This window comes from Lepidochelys kempii, chromosome 16, assembly GCF_965140265.1.
Source record: "Lepidochelys kempii isolate rLepKem1 chromosome 16, rLepKem1.hap2, whole genome shotgun sequence".
Classification (NCBI taxonomy): domain Eukaryota; kingdom Metazoa; phylum Chordata; order Testudines; family Cheloniidae; genus Lepidochelys; species Lepidochelys kempii.
This window is the reverse complement of record NC_133271.1, coordinates 6,688,926-6,708,294: the sequence shown is the minus strand read 5'-3', so window position 1 is coordinate 6,708,294 and position 19,369 is coordinate 6,688,926. Positions and strand designations below refer to the sequence as shown.

General features: G+C 49.6%; 1 protein-coding gene across 9 annotated transcripts in view; it reads right to left on the bottom strand.

Annotated features, from left to right (window-relative positions):
• RGS3 (regulator of G protein signaling 3) overlaps positions 1-19,369 on the bottom strand; it is a 247,229-nt gene that overhangs the window by 184,852 nt on the left and 43,008 nt on the right. Inside the window, exon 1 of one of the 9 annotated variants that reach the window (XM_073314835.1) lies at positions 4,876-5,074. The exons of the other annotated variants lie outside the window; for them this stretch is intronic. Coding sequence (XP_073170936.1) covers positions 4,876-4,960 — 85 coding nt within the window. The 5' untranslated portion in view covers positions 4,961-5,074. Of the gene's footprint in view, positions 1-4,875; positions 5,075-19,369 lie in introns of those variants that run through there. 9 annotated transcript variants of the gene reach the window in all.

Here is a 19,369-nt window from a genome sequence, read left to right as displayed (position 1 = left end):
GCTGGGATAGGAGACTGAGGAGGGGTGAGTTAAATAAATAAATGAACTGCAGCCACATGGCAATATGGGTCCAGCTGAGGCATTCAGCTTTTCTCAGACAAACAGTGTGCTGGCCGCCCCACCCTCGGCTGGCAGGAAAGGCAGCCCCACACCTGCCTCGCCCTATGTGGAACTCTATTAACTTTTCAACTTCCAGACACAAGGAGCTGCTGGCTTTGTTGAGTTTCCCCAGACAAAGTGGGTGGACTGAGGGCTGCATTTGAAAAATGTGGGTCTTGTAGAAGTGGGAAGTCTCTCTGGACACCAGAGAAGCAGTAAGTGAGGCCCACTTAGGCTGTGTCTCCACTAGGGATAAAGGTGGAATTTTACAAGACAAGCGAGCACAAGATAACGACCTCCTTGTAAACTCCTAGTGGAGACAGGGCGGGGGGAGTTTTACCTCAGCGATCAGGGAAGTGAGAGAGCAGCTCACTACCAGGGACAATGATACCTGTTCTGCTGCATTAAACCCTGGGCTTTGTTCATGCTTGTAACTCCTGTTTAATTAAAACCCTTGGGAGTAGAGGTCTGTTGGTGAAGGATCCCACCCCCATCACGGCCAGTTAAAGGCAAAGAGAGCTCTCCCGCCACTCTTCCGAATCATCCAAGGAGCAGTCTGGGCATTTCCATCTGTACATAAGAGCAATGAGTTGGGTGTATTCCTGTTGCTGTCTCATGCTGGATCCCCGTAGCAGGAATCTCACTACGAACACCCCATCTTTCTTCTACTGTAGGCGCTCTCATTACACCACTTGGGCTATGCTTCGCTGGGGGAGGGTGGGTTGCCCTGTACTGAATGAGGTAAGAATTCTGACTGGCACCACAATACTCGCAATAGGCCACCTCTCACAGGTCTCTGTCCTTCAAGTCCCAGTGATTGTGAGAATTTCAGCACTCATTTAAAAAGAGGACGTTTCTGGCCTCCAGGCTGAGGAGGAAAGCCAAGTAGGGTGATGCAGGTGCAACCTAAAGGCTCCAAACCCAGAAGGCCAACAGAAAAGAGCCCAAACTTACTATTATTAGTCTTATGTTTTTAAGCTGATCTCCTGATTTTGGGGGGCAAGCTCATGATGTTTGAGTGCTTGGGTCTCAACTGGGGCAATTCTGGGCACATGGGCAGAGCACAGCCATGCTCCAGCCCTCCCTGACTGCGCCTGGCCCAGGATTGGGGTGGGGAAGGAAAGTGACTGTGATGTTACGGAAGCATAGGCCCCAGGAAGGGACACGCCTTGTCAGGTAAGGGGTGGGATTCCCTGCCTGCTTCCAGCGGCCTTTTATACCTTCTCGCTTTTATTCTCAGATGATTTACTGCAGCAGGCCTTGGAGAGAAGTAAAACAGAACTGTAAGTAAGGCCTCGCAGCTCTGAAGAGAACAGGAAAGTGCATTAGTAAATGCAACGTTGTATACTAGCAGCATGGGGGAACGTGCTGCCTCATCAGCACAGAATAGTCCACTAGCCCCCATGGAAACCAGGAATCAGCGTCAGGTTTGTCACAAACACACATGCACACGTGCAGATGCATTCGCGCATGCACACTTTTGTCACACCCTCCCTGTCTCGATCACAAGTTCCCCCAGCAAGAAGCCGTCCTCTCTCCAACCACAACTGCTGCCTTGCTCCTGTTGGAACTGTACAACAATAGCAGGTACTGAACCCAGGGGAGGAGCTGCAGGGAACATCACAGGACATTCTCCCCTCCACTCAGAATCAGGAGGCTACCAGGCACTCTCCATCCCAAGGCCAGGGCCCAGCAAAGCAAAGGGACCCGGTGTGGGAGTGTCACTCGTTCTCCCTGGCTCCTGGGGGGGAGGGAGGGGAACGTTTTGCTCAGTTCTTTCTGCTGCGTGGCTCTGAGCATTTCTGTGCCTGTTCAGGAGCAGCCAGGTGGCCACAGTGTGGGCAGCTGAACCCAGGGACCTGGAGCCACAATGGCCCCGCTGCACAACGGCCCTGGACATCCCAGGGCCACTGCTCTCAGTAGCTGTGGCGCATGGAGCTTTAAAAACCACACGCACATGTGCACGCACGCGCTCCCCACTTTCTGATCTGATTAGGATCCAGGGAGTGGCTATGACAACCTGCTGCTTTGTGAAGTCGCTTGGGGCCTGATCTCCAGAGGTGCTGAGCACCTACAGCCCCCACTCCCCACTGCCAGGAGATGCCTGTGTTCAGCAGCTCTGACATTCAGACCCGTGCTGCCTTGCGAAACGCCAGGGCTGACACAGTGCGCTGCATGCTTAGTACAGCTCCAGCCGTCTGCCCGGCAGCATCTCTGGACCGGTAGAGCACAAGCCTTTGGGGACCGCGTACAATGTGATTGACAGGCGATCTCCTCCACCCCGGTCCACATTTGAAAGCTGAAATTCCCAGTCGATCGCAGGCCACTGCTGTCCTGCCCGGGTGCGGTGGCATGGCCCAAGGCAATGCAGGAACCCTTCCTCAAGGGCTGTGCCCAGAGTGTGGTGAGAGGCAGCTGCTCCTGTGCCACCGGTGCCCTGGCCCCTCCCCTGTGCAACCCCCCCAAGGCTCTGCTTTCTCCCTGGGCCTGTTCAATAGTCACTTGCCACTGCTAGGAGACTGGGCGACGCCAAGTACTCCAACACCAGCATGCAGATGGCGCACAGCCCTTTCCTTCACGCCCAGCCCGCACTAGCCACAGAGGCCTGGGAAGTCACTGGAAGTTATTCCTGGGAATCCAGTGGGCTTTTCCCAGAGCCACCAGCTATGCCAGGGTTGGTTTGGAACTATGGCATGGGTGAGGAGTGGCTGACCCAAGGCCCAGGTGAGGCGCTGGCTGGGGGCAGAGGGACACAGACCACATTAGTTGGTGTATTTAATGCTGGTGGATGCTAGGCGCTGGGCAGTTGACATCACACAGCACCCTGGTGGCAAAAGCTATAAACCACTACCAGCCAGGTGCCCCCTAGGCCCAGTTAGCTGGAAGTGGAGGCCCTGGGTCCCAGTGCCCTTCACAAAGCGGTACTCTGGCAATGCACTGAGTGGGTATGCATGTGGCTCAGTGATTAGGTAACTCAGGGGAAATCAGAGCAGTGAGATTCTGGCCATTTCTTTTCTAGAAGGATCTTTAGTCTTTCTTTAGTTTTCACCCAAACCATGCAGAGGGAGCGCCAGTTAGCAAGGGCAGAAGCGCCCCTAGCTCAGTGGGCCCCAAACAGCTCACCTGGTACTGCAGCACAGCGCTGGGCACAGGACGACACCTTGCAGGGGCACTTGAACCAACAGCCTTGTGGCCCTGATCCAGACACGAGTGAACGTAAGAGAGACAGGACGCCGCTGCACATCGCGCACTGTAGTGCTGCTATATGAAGCTTAATAGATCCCAGCCCAACATGGCATCTGTGTGATTGGAGTTTGTCTAGCCCCTCCCCTCAGTCAACGCCTCCCTGGCCCACACAGTGTACAGGCTGAAAAGCGTCCTCTGGCCCCTGGAAAATCCCTCAGTTTTCAAAGCACTGCCTGACATGCCCCCACAAGCTGCTCCTGTGTTACACCAGAGCTGAGAACGGAGATTAGTCTGCAAGGGTAAAACTCCTTCCAGGAAAGCTATTGATCGGAACACCCCAGCAGTAGAAACCCAGGGGACCCAGAGCTCGTGCATAAAAGGGAGCAGCCATCTGACATGTGGAAATACACAACAAAAGTCCCCAGCCAAGCAGCAATCTGCCTCTAGCAACCGCTGAAGGAAAACCAGCCCCTCAAACCACTTTCTCCATACTGAGCACTTTCAGCTCCTTCAAGACCATGCACTGCACCTTGCCAGACCCTTGGCATTGCACGGCTGAACCTAACCCATAAAGTCCCGAACTCCCGATCACACTGTACACGAAAGGCCAGCACGCCCCATTCCCATTACAGCCCCATAGCCACCAATCACACCAGGGTCATTAGATATGCAGCGCACAAGTGTCTTCCATCTGCATACAAACCTCTACCCTGGAGCATGAAATCGTAGCACTTTGAAGACAAGAGCAAAGCGCACCAGGGTGACAAAGCATCACACTGCTGAAGAGAGGAGGGAACCCAGTTATAAATCAGTGCGGGGAGGGGCACATTTCCTAACCTCCACCCAGGAGCTGTAACAGTGCTGGGCCTTCTCCAAACACCAGGGATGTGCAGCCAGCGGGGATGGGATGTTCCAAACCCCTTGAAAAACTGCTTGATCCAAACCCAGCTCATCTGACAAAGCAGGTGAGCAGGGAGCAAAGCGAGAAGGAGGCATGCTGCTGTTACTGCGACTTTCCAAACTTCCTCCTCCACCCCTGGGACTCTTACACTCAACGGTGCGTGATGGGTCCTACTGCAGGGGCCCCTATCACAAGCCAGATGTTTGCACAATAAACCCCTGCAAACCACGACAGAAGGGCCTCTGCACTCAGAGTGTGACAGCTTGTGACAATGCAACAATGACGTCACACATTCTGCACGTGCTGACCCGGTCTGAATCAGTCCAGTGGCACCCGAGTAAAACCAGCCTCAGGGGAGCCCCTTTGTGCTCAGGGCTGATTGCTGAGGCGCAGGTACCAGCGGAGGCCCGGATTTCACGCACTCTGCGGGAGGAGGACTGTCTGTTCTCGCCCAGCGAGGCAGAGTGGACAGGCTCACTGCCCACCTGGCTCCTTGGCATGGGCGGCATGGCACAGGTGAGGGGTTTAACTCTGCCCTGCGGGGAGCTGCCCCAGGCCCGAGTGCAGGCCAGCCCCCTGTCTGTGCCCCCGCATAGCGACAACCCCGTGCACGGCCCAGGGCGGCCCAGACCGACTGACTCCCAGGACTCAGCCCCACAGGCCCGGCCTGCCCCGGCCTCAGCACTCACCGAAGGTCGTGAGGTAGAAGGAAGCGTCCAGCGGGTCGGCCCGGCCAGCGCAGAGCGAGACCCTGCGGACGTCGCCGGACTCCATGGCCGCGGGCCCAGCCGGCCTGTGGGGGGGAGCTGGGGGTGCCTGGCAGGAGCCTCAGCAGCCAGTTAACACGGGCAGCGCGCAGCCTGCACAGAGCCCAGCCTCCTTCCGACTGCTCGCCCGCGTTTGAAGAGCACAAAGGGCTCCGGCAGCCCATTGGCCAGGCCGCTCTGAATGGGGAGCTGCACCTGCCTGAGCAAACAAGGCCCTGGCCACACACACACACGCTGATACACACAGAGAGACACTGACACACACACACACACACTCTGTAACACACACAGAGACACTGACACACAGAGACACTCATAAACACAGAGACACACACACACACACTCTCATACACACACAGAGACACTGACACACACACACACACACACATACTCTGATACACACACAGAGACACGGACACACAGAGACACTCATAAACACAGAGACACTGACACACACACACATATGCACAGAGATACACTGACACACACACAGACACACTGATACACACACACACAGACTAACGCACACACACACTGACACTGGTGATACAGACAGACACTGACACACACACACACTGTGATACACACTGACACTGACACACACACACAGGTGCACACACACACTGACACTGGTGATACAGACAGACAACGATACAGACCGAGATACACAGATATACACTGACACTCTGATACAGATACACTGATACACGCACGTAGCTATTCTGATACACACACAGAGACATGCTGATATACATACACAATGGCACAGTGATATACACAGACAAATTCTCATTCACACACTAGTACACACACAGACACTCTCGTACACACACAGAGACACACACACTGATATACACACAGACACTCTGATACAGACACACACTGACACGCATACACAAACACACAGAGATATTCACTGACACTCTGATACACGCAGAGACACTCACACAGACACACTGATACACGCGTACAGTTATTCTGATACACACGGAGAGACACTCTGATACACACATACTGCTACACACACTGATACACACAGACACTCTGACATACATACACACACACTGACACTCTCACACAAACCCTGATACACACATTGACCCTCTGATACACACACACACACTAATACACATATACAGTGATATACATACACAAACTCTGATATACACCCACACACACACATAGAGACACACACTGACGCACTCACATACATAAATTCTCATACACACACTCACACATTGATATACATACACAGACACTCTGATACACACACAAACAGATACACACACTGACCCCATAATATACTCACACAGAGACACTCTGATACATACACTGACATACACACACAAACTGATACACACCCACTAATACACACAGTGACCCTCTAATATACAGAAAGAACAGGAGGACTTGTGGCACCTTAGAGACTAACCAATTTATTTGAGCATAAGCTTTCGTGAGCTACAGCTCACTTCATCGGATGCATCCGGCTGTTGCAGACTAACACGGCTGTTACTCTGAAACCTCTAATATACACATACACAGACTCTCATACACACACAAATTCTGATATGCAGACACACTGATACACACATTGACCCACTGATATACAGACACACAGACACTCTGTTAGACACACACGCTGACACAATAATATATAGACACAAATTCGCATACACACACACTAATACACACACACTGATATACACACACAGAGATACTTTCATACGCATTGACCCTGGTGTACCCACACACCGATACACACACATATACGCTGATATATGCACTGACACTGATATATACACACACACTGATCTACACACAAAGACACTGACACTCTGATACACACACACTGATACACACACTAACCCTCTGATGTACACACTGATGCTCTGATCTACACACAGAGACACTCGGATACTCTGATACACACACAGATTTAAAACTGACCCTCTGATATATCCATATACACTGACACTCTCATACACACACATCCTGATTTCCTGGATTCACACACAGACACCATGCTTGCAAGCCGGGCAGCACTGCTGACTAAGGGCACCAGGGTGCCAAATATCAGGGGGATAGCCGTGTTAGTCTGTATCCACAAAATGTGTGTTTTTTACCCACGAAAGGTTATGCCCAAATAAAACTGTCAGTCTATAAGGTGCCACCGGACTCCTCGTTGTTTTTGTGGCACCAGGGTGGGTATTTATTGATCCCAGACATTCTGGGAGGCAATGGCAGATTTAGAGTTAGTGGGGCCCTGTGCGCAGCTTCATTTTGGGGGATCCAGCCAAGAAAAAGAACATTCTTATCTCCCCCGCCCTGCGGCACGGAGGGAGGGAGACAGCGCAGGCAGGAGCTGCCTTAGCCCTGCTGCGCTGCTGCTGAGACGTCTCTGCGTCCCTTGTGGGGAGGGGAGCAGCAGCTCTCCTTGCGCTGCCCAGCGTGGGGGCAGCGCACAGAGCCACCACCCCACGCCCCGCCGCTAGGGGGATGCAGAGACGTGCCAGCAGCCAGCCGCTTCCGGGAGCCGTGTGGGGCTACCAGCCCCGGCATGCAGGCAGCCTGCCTGCCTGAGCCCTGCTGCACCGCTGGCCGGGACTCGGGGGCAGATTGTCAGATGAGATTTGTCCTGCATTTTGGGGGCCCCATGCCACCGCACAGTTTGTTTCATGGCAAATCCGCCTCTGCTGGGAGGGGCTTAGAGCAATGGGGTTTGTTAGTGGCAAGGGAGCCAGCCCTGGGATGGCTGCTGTTAACCAGCTGGCAGAAGGGTTGTACTGAGGATGGCCTTTGCATTCTCTGCCCTTGGGGAGGAGGGGAGCTGGCCAGCTGAGGTAGTGACTATAATGTAAAACAGTCCATTGTAACAAGCAGAGTCCTAGGGAGCCCAGCCCAGCCCAGCCCCTGCCCTCGGGCAGCGCTGCCTGCTGCCATTTCTCACTCACTACCTAGGGTAGCAGATGGCAGGGGTTTCCTCTTCTGTCAAGGTACAGGATACTGAACTCAGACCTCAGGGACAGGACCACTGACGCCAGCTTTACCTGCGACAGCTGAGAACAACTTCCTGCCATAAGCCAGGCCAGGAGAAAGGAAAGGCAGAGATGCTTTTTAACTCTAGCTTCTCCCTTTCATTTCCCTTGGTGACTATGTCTGCACTGGCGATTGTTCTCCCTGTTGTTACCAGAGGCAGAACTCCACCCACGCTAGCATCAGAAGAGGCTGCAGTGTAGACGGGGCTCCGGCGACTTTGTACCACATCAGCTGGCTCTGCCCAGGGAGGGGGTTAGACACCATGATGGTCAAAAGAAAAGGAGTACTTGTGGCACCTTAGAGACTAACCAATTTATTTGAGCATGAGCTTTCGTGAGCTACAGCTCACTTCATCAGATGTTTACCGTGGAAACTGCAGCAGACTTTATATACACACAGAAATCATGAAACAATACCTCCTCCCACCCCACTGTCCTGCTGGTAATAGCTTATCTAAAGTGATCAACAGGTGGGCCATTTCCAGCACAAATCCAGGTTTTCTCACCCTCCACCCCCCCACACAAATTCACTCTCCTGCTGGTGCTAGCCCATCCAAAGTGACAACTCTTTACATAATCAAGTCCGGCTATTTCCTGCATAGATCAAGGTTTTCTCACATCCCCCCCACCCCCATACACACACAAACTCACTCTCCTGCTGGTAATAGCTCATCTAAACTGACCATTCTCCAGGTTTAAATCCAAGTTAAACCAGAACATCTGGGGGGGGGGGTAGGAAAAAACAAGAGGAAACAGGCTACCTTGCATAATGACTTAGCCACTCCCAGTCTCTATTTAAGCCTAAATTAATAGTATCCAATTTGCAAATGAATTCCAATTCAGCAGTTTCTCGCTGGAGTCTGGATTTGAAGTTTTTTTGTTTTAAGATAGCGACCTTCATGTCTGTGATTGCGTGACCAGAGAGATTGAAGTGTTCTCCGACTGGTTTATGAATGTTATAATTCTTGACATCTGATTTGTGTCCATTTATTCTTTTACGTAGAGACTGTCCAGTTTGACCAATGTACATGGCAGAGGGGCATTGCTGGCACATGATGGCATAGATCACATTGGTGGATGTGCAGGTGAACGAGCCTCTGATAGTGTGGCTGATGTTATTAGGCCCTGTGATGGTGTCCCCTGAATAGATATGTGGGCACAATTGGCAACGGGCTTTGTATGATGGTCAAAACGCTTGTGTCCAGCCTACGCCAGCGCTGCACCTGCTGCCGGGCTAACAGGGAGGCTTTGTCTCCCACAGTGGCTCCACCACATATAGAGGGTTATGAGGCTGTGTCCTAGAGCAGTGGTCTCCAAAGTGCGATGCGTGCACCCCAGGGGGGTGTGCAAGACCATCCATTGGGGGCCACGGCCGGAGGAGCGCTGCGGGAACAAACAGGGCGGCGTGGCCGGAGAAGCGCCGCTGGAGGAAAAGAAAAAAAAAAAAAAAAAGGACAGCCGGAGGAGCTGCGCCCTAAGATTGGCCAGAATGCCGCCCCTTATATGAATCTGAACCCTTGGATCTGAGAACCCTTGGATCTGAAAGCCCTTGGATCTGAGAACCCTTGGATCTGAGAACAATGAAAAAGCATTCAGTTTTATTACAAGAAGACTTTTAATAGAAATAGAAGTAAATAGAAGTAAAGGAATCACCTCTGTAAAATCAGGATGGTAGATACCTTACAGGGTAATTAGATTCAAAACATAGAGAATCCCTCTAGGCAAAACCTTAAGTTACAAAAAAGACACACAGACAGAAATAGTTATTCTATTCAGCACAGTTCTTTTCTCAGCCATTTAAAGAAATCATAATCTAACACATACCTAGCTAGATTACTTACTAAAAGTTCTAAGACTCCATTCCTGGTCTATCTTTGGCAAAAGCAGCATATAGACAGACACAGATCCTTTGTTTCTCTCCCTCCTCCCAGCTTTTTAAAGTATCTTGTCTCCTCATTGGTCATTTTGGTCAGGTGCCAGCGAGGTTACCTTTAGCTTCTTAACCCTTTACAGGAGAGAGGATTTTTCCTCTGGCCAGGAGGAATTTTAAAGGGGTTTACCCTTCCCTTTATATTTATGACAAGCCTCTTTTGAGGTTTCTTACTTAATAGCGAAAGACAAAAAACCACATACCATTGGGGAATCACTTCTTCCTGCCACGGTAAAAATGGCTGAAATAATACACAGAAAACAATATGGCGACAAACTAAAATGCATTCCTTTGTCAGCAAATACTGTTGGAAGACACCTAGAAACCATTGCTGAAGATTTGAAGAAACAAGTATTAGAACAAATTACGCAGTGTGGGAGGTTTGCTATATAGTAGGATGAAAGTACAGATGTTTCTAACGTGTCAGCTTATGGTATTTGCTAGATTCTGTTTCAATAATGAAATACACAAAGAACTACTTTTTTGTGAGCCACGAAGGGAAAGATGTACCGGAGAAGATATATTCTCAACAGTAAATGACTTCTTTAATAAAAACAATGTTTTATGGAAAAACTGTGTAAGTGTAACCACTGATGAAGTGGCTGCTTTGACTGGAATAAAAAAGGGATTCCGGGGTAAGGTTACAGAGATAGAACCACACGTGAAATTCATTCACTGCATCATTCATAGGCAAGCTATTGCAGCAAAGAAGTTGGAGCCAGAAGTGCACAAAGTGCTACAGGATGTCATCGATGTGGTTAATTTTATAAAAACAAGACCTTTAAATAGTAGAATCTTTACAATACTTTGTAATGAGATGGGGAGTGATCATGAAAATCTTTTGTACCACACAGAGGTTTGCTGGTTATCTCTTGGCAAAGTGCTTAAAAGAGTTGTCGAACTTAAAGATGAGTTACACATTTTTCTTTTACAAAAAGACAAGTGTTCCAAATTTGCTGACCTTTTCCGTGATGACAAGTGGCTGTCAGTAGTATGCTACCTAGCAGATATTTTCAAAAAAATAAACACACTTAATCTGTCCCTTCAAGGTAAAGGTGACGTTTTAACAATGAGTGAGAAAGTAACTGCTTTTCTAAAGAAACTCGTGCTATGGAGAGCATTTTGAAAATGGATGTTTGGAAATGTTTCCATCGTTATGTGATTTTGTTGCCGAAAATGATGTAAGTGTGTTACCTATAAAAACTCTCATATCTGCACACTTAAAAAACTTGGAAACAGAATTTTCTAACCTGTTTAAAAATCTTCCAAATGAAGAGTTTCAGTGGGTTTTGAACTCATTTGTTAAAAATATAAAAATGCAACACCTTCCGATTAGTTTGCAAGAACAACTGATTGACATCAGGGAAGATGGATATTTACTAGCCAAATTTCAACAAAACCCTTTGAATAATTGGTGGCTGGGATTGAAAAATGAGTATCACGATTTAGTAACCGCAGCCAACGATGCACTTCTTCCCTTTGGATCCATGTACCTTTGTGAGGCATCTTTTTCAGCTACGACAGCCATTAAAACCAAGCATCGAAATAGGCTGAACTTAGAGCCAGACCTTCGAGTCGCTGTATCACAAAGTGTTAAACCAAGATTTTCAAAAACAACGAAGTATAGTCAATCACATTGCTCTCACAAAAAATATTATTATTAATAATAATTTTTTAGTGAGCAAAATGTTTTTGTACTGTTAATAAAATAAAATAAATATTTTTAGGGTTAGCGTTAGAGCAGCGAACAGCACAGCAGCTAACAGAAGGAGTTTGCCTGGGAGTTCACCCGGGGAGAGCCCACCAAGGCTTACATCTTGCTGGCTTCTCTGAGTAGTCACTGCAACTCCTGAGGAAGCTCGTAGAAGGAAGGTAATATGGATGGGGAGTGTTCAGCTGTTGTGACCTGCACTGGATGTGCCATGTTTGTCTTTCTTCCACAGGACAGAAGCGACTTTGTCTGTACAAAGTGCAAGCTGGTCTCCATATTGGAAGAGAAGGTTCAAGGTCTGGAGCAACAGGTATTGACCCTGCGTTGCATAACAGAAACTGAAGATTTCCTGGACAGACGTCAGGATATGCTTCTACGGGCACAAATTTCTGAAGATTCAGAGCAGGCTGCGCAGTGGGGCAGGAGGACGGGGAAGAAATTTGGCATCATGTGACCTCCATAAGAAAAACGGGGAACGTCCATGTACCAGCAATGCAGATACAGGTAAGTGACCGTTTTCATGTTCTCTCCACAGGTACCATTGTGGGGAGTGGCCCAGATGATACATCTGAGGGAAGGGAGCAGAAGGAGACTCCGCCAATTGGAAGGCATGAGATGCACTGTCCTAGGGTTGGGGCTTCCACGACCACCGCTCCCAAGAGAAGGAGGTGGGTGGTGGTGGTCGGGCACTCTCTCCTCAGGGGGACTGAGTCATCTATCTGCCGCCCGACCGGGAAAACCGAGAAGTCTGCTGCTTGCCAGGAGCAAAGATTCGCGATGTGACGGAGAGACTGCCGAGACTCATCAAGCCCTTGGATTGCTACCCCTTCCTGCTTCTCCACGTGCGCACCAATGATACTGCCAAGAATGACCTTGAGCGGATCACTGCAGACTACGTGGCTCTGGGAAGAAGGATAAAGGAGTTTGAGGCGCAAGTGGTGTTCTCGTCCATCCTCCCCGTGGAAGGAAAAGGTCTGGGTAGAGACCGTCAAATCGTGGAAGTCAACAAATGGATACGCAGGTGGTGTCGGAGAGAAGGCTTTGGATTCTTTGACCATGGGATTGTGTTCCAAGAAGGAGGAGTGCTAGGCAGAGATGGGCTCCACCTAACGAAGAGAGGGGAAGAGCATCTTCGCAAGCAGGCTGGCTAACCTAGTGAGGAGGGCTTTAAACTAGGTTCACTGGGGGAAGGAGACCAAAGCCCTGAGGTAAGTGGGGAAGTGGGATATCGGGAGGAAGCATGAGCAGGAGCACGCGACAGGGGAGGGTTCCTGCCTCATACTGAGAAAGAGGGGCGATCAGCGGGTTATCTGAAGTGCCTATACACAAATGCACGAAGCCTGGGAAACAAGCAGGGAGAACTGGAAGTCCTGGCACAGTCAAGGAATTATGATGTGATTGGAATAACAGAGACTTGGTGGGATAACTCACATGACTGCAGTACTGTCATAGATGGATATAAGCTGTTCAGGAAGGACAGGCAGAGCAGAAAAGGTGGGGGAGTTGCACTGTATGTAGGAGAGCAGTATGACTGCTCAGAGCTCAAGTATGAAACTGCAGAAAAACCTGAAAGTCTCTGGATTAAGTTTAGAAGTGTGAGCAACAAGGGTGATGTTGTGATGGGAATCTGCTATAGACCACCGGACCAGGGGGATGAGGTGGACGAGGCTTTCTTCTGGCAACTAACGGAAGTTACTAGATTGCAGGCCCTGGTTCTCATGGGAGACTTCAATCACCCTGATATCTGCTGGGAGAGCAATTCAGCGGTGAACAGACAATCCAGGAAGTTTTTGGAAAATGTAGGGGACAATTTCCTGGTGCAAGTGCTGGAGGAACCAACTAGGGGCAGAGCTCTTCTTGACCTGCTGCCCACAAACCGGGAAGAATTAGTAGGGGAAGTGGATGGGAACCTGGGAGGCAGTGACCATGAGATGGTCAAGTTCAGGATCCTGACACAAGGAAGAAAAGAAAGCAGCAGAATACGGACCCTGGACTTCAGAAAAGCAGACTTTGACTCCCTCCGGGAACTGATGGGCAAGATCCCCTGGGAGAATAACATGAGCGGGAAAGGAGTCCAGGAGAGCTGGCTGTATTTTCAAGAATCCTTACTGAGGTTACAGGGACAAACCATCCCGATGTGTAGAAAGAATAGTAAATATGGCAGGCGACCAGCTTGGCTTAACAGTGAAATCCTTGCTGATCTTAAACACAAAAAAGAGGCTTACAAGAAGTGGAAGATTGGACAGATGACCAGGGATGAGTATAAAAATATTGCTCGGGCATGCAGGAGTGAAATCAGGAAGGCCAAATCACACCTGGAGTTGCAGCTAGCAAGAGATGTTAAGAGTAACAAGAAGGGTTTCTTCAGGCATGTTGGCAACAAGAAGAAAGCCAAGGAAAGTGTGGGCCCCTTACTGAATGAGGGAGGCAACCTAGTGACAGAGGATGTGGAAAAAGCTAATGTACTCAATGCTTTTTTTGCCTCTGTCTTCACGAACAAGGTCAGTTCCCAGACTACTGCACTGGACAGCACAGCATGGCGAGGAGGTGACCAGCCCTCTGTGGAAAAAGAAGTGGTTCGGGACTATTTAGAAAAGCTGGACGAGCACAAGTCCATGGGGCCGGATGCGTTGCATCCAAGAGTGCTAAAGGAGTTGGCAGATGTGATTGCAGAGCCATTGGCCATTATCTTTGAAAACTCATGGCGATCGGGGGAAGTCCCGGACAACTGGAAAAAGGCTAATGTAGTGCCCATCTTCAAAAAAGGGAAGAAGGAGGATCCTGGGAACTACAGGCCAGTCAGCCTCACCTCAGTCCCCGGAAAAATCATGGAGCAGGTCCTCAAGGAATCAATTCTGAAGCACTTAGAGGAGAGGAAAGTGATCAGGAACGGTCAGCATGGATTCACCAAGGGCAAGTCATGCCTGACTAATCTAATTGCCTTCTATGATGAGATAACTGGTTCTGAGGATGAGGGGAAAGCAGTGGACGTGTTGTTCCTTGACTTTAGCAAAGCTTTTGACACTGTCTCCCACAGTATTCTTGCCAGCAAGTTAAAGAAGTATGGGCTGGATGAATGGACTATAAGGTGGGTAGAAAGCTGGCTAGATTGTCGAGCTCAATGGGTAGTAATCAATGGCTCCATGTCTAGTTGGCAGCCGGTATCAAATGGAATGCCCCAAGGGTCGGTCCTGGGGCCAGTTTTGTTCAATATCTTCATAAATGATCTGGAGGATGGTGTGGATTGCACCCTCAGCAAGTTTGCAGATGACACTAAACTGGAAGGAGAGGTAGATACGCTGGAGGGTAGGGATAGGATACAGAGGGACCTAGACAAATTGGAGGATTGGGCCAAAAGAAATCTGATGAGGTTCAACAAGGACAAGTGCAGAGTCCTGCACTTAGGACGGAAGAATCCCATGCACCGCTACAGACTAGGGACCGAATGGCTCGGCAGCAGTTCCGCAGAGAAGGACCTAGGGGTTACAGAGAACGAGAAGCTGGATATGAGTCAACAGTGTGCCCTTGTTGCCAAGAAGGCCAATGACATTTTGGGATGTATAAGTAGGGGTATTGCCAGCAGATCGAGGGATGTGATTGTTCCTCTCTATTTGACACTGGTGAGGCCTCATCTGGAGTACTGTGTCCAGTTTTGGGCCCCACACTACAAGAAGGACGTGGAAAAATTGGAAAGAGTCCAGCGGAGGGCGACAAAAATGATTAGGGGACTGGAACACATGAGTTATGAGGAGAGGCTGAGGGAACTGGGGATATTTAGTCTAAGGAAGAGAAGAATGAGGGGGGATTTGACAGCTGCTTTCAACTACCTGAAAGGGGGTTCCAAAGAGGATGGATCTAGACTGTTCTCAGTGGTAGCAGATGACAGAACAGGGAGTAATGGTCTCAAGTTGCAGTGGGGGAGATTTAGGTTGGATATTAGGAAAAACTTTTTCACTAGGAGGGTGGTGAAACACTGGAATGCGTTATGTAGGGAGATGGTGGAATCTCCTTCCTTAGAAGTTTTTAAGGCCAGGCTTGACAAAGCCCTGGCTGGGATGATTTAATTGGGAATTGGTCCTGGTTTGAGCAGGGGGTTGGACTAGATGACCTCCTGAGGTCCCTTCCAACCCTGATATTCTATGATTCTATGAAATATTTTAAAAATATTGTTTATTTCATCTTTATCTCATCCTTTTTTAATTTCTATTTTTGTGTATGTTTTATAATGTACATAATATATTAGAACAGTAGTACATGTATATAATTTATAAATAAATAAATATACATATATTGGGGATGTGCGCTCAAAACATTTTTACTGGCAGGGGTGCGCGATCAAAAAAGTTTGGAGACCACTGGCCTAGAGCAGGAAGCAAATGGCCCTGCAGGCGGAGCCTGTCTGGAGGGCCGGGAGGGTTCAGGGCGTCACAGGCAGATCTGTACACTCCAGCCAAGCTGTTATTTACGCACCCATTGTGCTAGGTCCTGTGTGTAAGCAGCGTCTGAATGGGCTCTCCCTTGCCATCTAGTGATGAACTGGGGAAAAGACCTCAGGAGCATTCTATCTGCACAGACACATCAACTCTGCCTAAGTGATCAGAGAACAGATCCTCTTGCCAAAGCAGAGGCGACGAGTAACTGTTGATAGTGGAAGGGGGCACAATTTAACGGTTTTGATAGTATGCCAAAAAAAGAAATAAAAGTATAAACCCTGGCAGAAATCCATGTGCCCCTCCCCCTATGTGCCGCCTCTGTGCCAAAGTGATCAATTTTGGCTATTTTGGGTAAAGAAAGTCAAGAGAGATGACTCCAGCAACTGGAGATCCATCTCTCTCTGTTCCAGCATGTACAAATTTTATCCCAGTTGCCTCGCGGCTGGGTTAACAGACTGGTCAGTGAACAGAGGAGCTCCATCCAGGAAGGCTTCCTGTCATGTGAACCCTTCTACGAACACAACTTTGTCCTTCGAACTGCCATCCACAGAGCCAGAAGGGCACTGAGGCAATGTGCCATAGCATGACTTGACCTGGCTAATGCTTTCAGATCCATGTCCCATCAGCATATTTTTGCCATGCTCCAAGAATATGGGATGACTGAAAACTTTCTAAAACTGGTCCAGTAACTTTATGTAGGCTGCACCACCACCATCCGCTGCATGGAAGGAGAGACTCCAAAAATTCCAATCCGTAGCAGCATGAAGCAAGGCAGTCCCCTCAGCCCCACTGTTTTCAACCTAGCCATGGAACCACACATTCGAGTGATCTCCAGTGGTCTAGACTGTTTGGACCTGTATGGCAACAGAATGAATATCCTGGCCTACGCAGAGGATCTGGTCCTTATCGCAGACAGCCCTGAGAGTCTCCAACAAATGCTCAATGTCACCAGCCAGGCTACCAACTTGATGGGATTCCACTTCAACGCTAGGAAATGCGCATCCCTGCATATCAATGGCAGTAGAAGGGACTTGGTCCAGGCGACACCATTCTAGATCCAGGGTGAACCCATGATCTTCCTTGAAGATGGGCAAGCATACCAACATCTGGGCACGCCCACGGGTTTCCATGTCCAGCAGACATCTGAGGATATGGTCCCAGCAATCCTATGGGATGTGGCCAAGATCGACTCCTCCCTACTGCCACCATGGCAGAAGATCAGCACCTTGAACACCTTCCTGATCCCCTGTATTTCATTTGTCCTGAGGGGATCTGCCATGGTGACGGTACCTCTCAAGAAGATGGACAACACCATCAGGCAGCTAGTGAAGAAGTGGATGTTTCTTCTCCAGAGGGCCAGCAATGAACTGGTGTACATCTCGCACAGGCAGAGCGGCGCCAAGGTCCCTCAAATGGGTGATCTGTGCGATGTTGCAGTGATCACTCATGCCTTCTGACGTGCCCGGACGCCATGGTGAGGAACATCGCAGCAAGTGCTATGCATGATGTCATGAAGAAGCGAATCACCAGGACCCGCTCCAACCAAGAGGTCGCCACCTACCTGAGCGGCTCCCTGGAAGGTGAATTTGGAAGAGTGGGGAGAGGCTTTGCTTTGGACTCATGCTTGCAATGCTACGAGATGACTGGAGAAGCATATCGGCTGCCACTGGACGTGGTACGAGGAATGCCAGGAGCTGGGAGTCCTGGTGCCACAGGTGAAGAACACAGAGCACACAGTTATCACTCTGAGAGCTAGAAACATGCTGGAGACAACCCTGAAGGATGCTATCTGCTGCCAGTACGTGGGAAACCTGAAATGGAAGCCGGACCAGGGCAAGGCCTTTGAGGTGACATCCAAGCAATCACTTCCAGGGGCAATCACTTCCAGCTTCACCCAATTTGCTGACTGGAGGTTCATCCACAGGGCCCGTCTCAACTGCGTCCCGCTGAACGGAGCTGTCTGCCATGGGACAAGCGATGCAGGAAGTGCAGCTATGCCAATGAGACCCTACCCCAAGTCCTGTGTATCTGCAAGCCTCATTCCAGAGCCTGGCAGCTGCACGTCAACACCATCCAGGATTGCCTAGTCAGAGCCATCCCGCCACCCATGGGGAAGGTGGCCGTGAACTCCACCATCCCTGGAACGGACAGCCAACTGTGACCAGACATCGTCATCACTAATGAAGAATAGAAGAAGATCATCATGGTGGATGTCACAGTTCCTTTTGAGAACAGAACCCTGGCCTTCCGTGACACCCAAGCTCAAAAGCTGGAGAAATACACCCCTCGGGCTGACACCTTGAGAGCTAGGAGTTACTAGGTCCAAACTCATGCGCTGATCGTCGGAGCCCTGGGCACATGGGATCCTACTAACAAGCAAGTGTTCCAGGAATGTGGAATGTGGTCAGCACTACACTTGGCTGATGCGGCAACTCATGGTATCAGGTGCCATCAGGTAGTTGAGGGACATCTATTTAGAACAAATCACCGGACATCAGCAATACCAGGAGAGACGAGTTGGAGTGCCATTTAGAAATTAAGTCTGGAAAGTAACTGAAATACTTCTCTGGTGGATTGTATTTACTGAGGGACAACCGATCCTAAATCATAGAATCATAGAATATCAGGGTTGGAAGGGACCTCAGGAGGTCATCTAGTCCAACCCCCTGCTCAAACCAGGACCAATCCCCAATTAAATCATCCCAGCCAGGGCCTTGTCAAGCCTGACCTTAAAAACTTCTAAGGAAGGAGATTCCACCACCTCCCTACGTAACGCATTCCAGTGTTTCACCACCCTCCTAGTGAAAAAGTTTTTCCTAATATTCAACCTAAATCTCCCAACTGCAACTTGACACCATTACTCCTTGTCCTGTCATCCGCTACCACTGAGAATAGTATAGATCCATCCTCTTTGGAATGCCCTTTCACGTAGTTGAAAGCAGCTATCAAATCCCCTCTCATTCTTCTCTTCTGCAGTCTAAACAATTCCAGTTCCCTCAGCTTCTCCTCATAAGTCATGTGTTCCAGTCCCCTAATCATTTTTGTTGCCCTCCGCTGGACTCTCTCCAATTTTTCTACATCCTTCTTGTAGTGTGGGGCCCAAAACTGGACACAATACTCCAGATGAGGCCTCACCAATGTTGAATAGAGGGGAACGATCAAGTCCCTCGATCTGCTGGCAATGCCCCTACTTATACATCCCAAAATGCCATTGGCCTTCTTGGCAACAAGGGCACACTGTTGACTCATATCCAGCTTCTCGTCCACTGAAACCCCTAGGTCCTTTTCTGCAGAACTGCTGCCG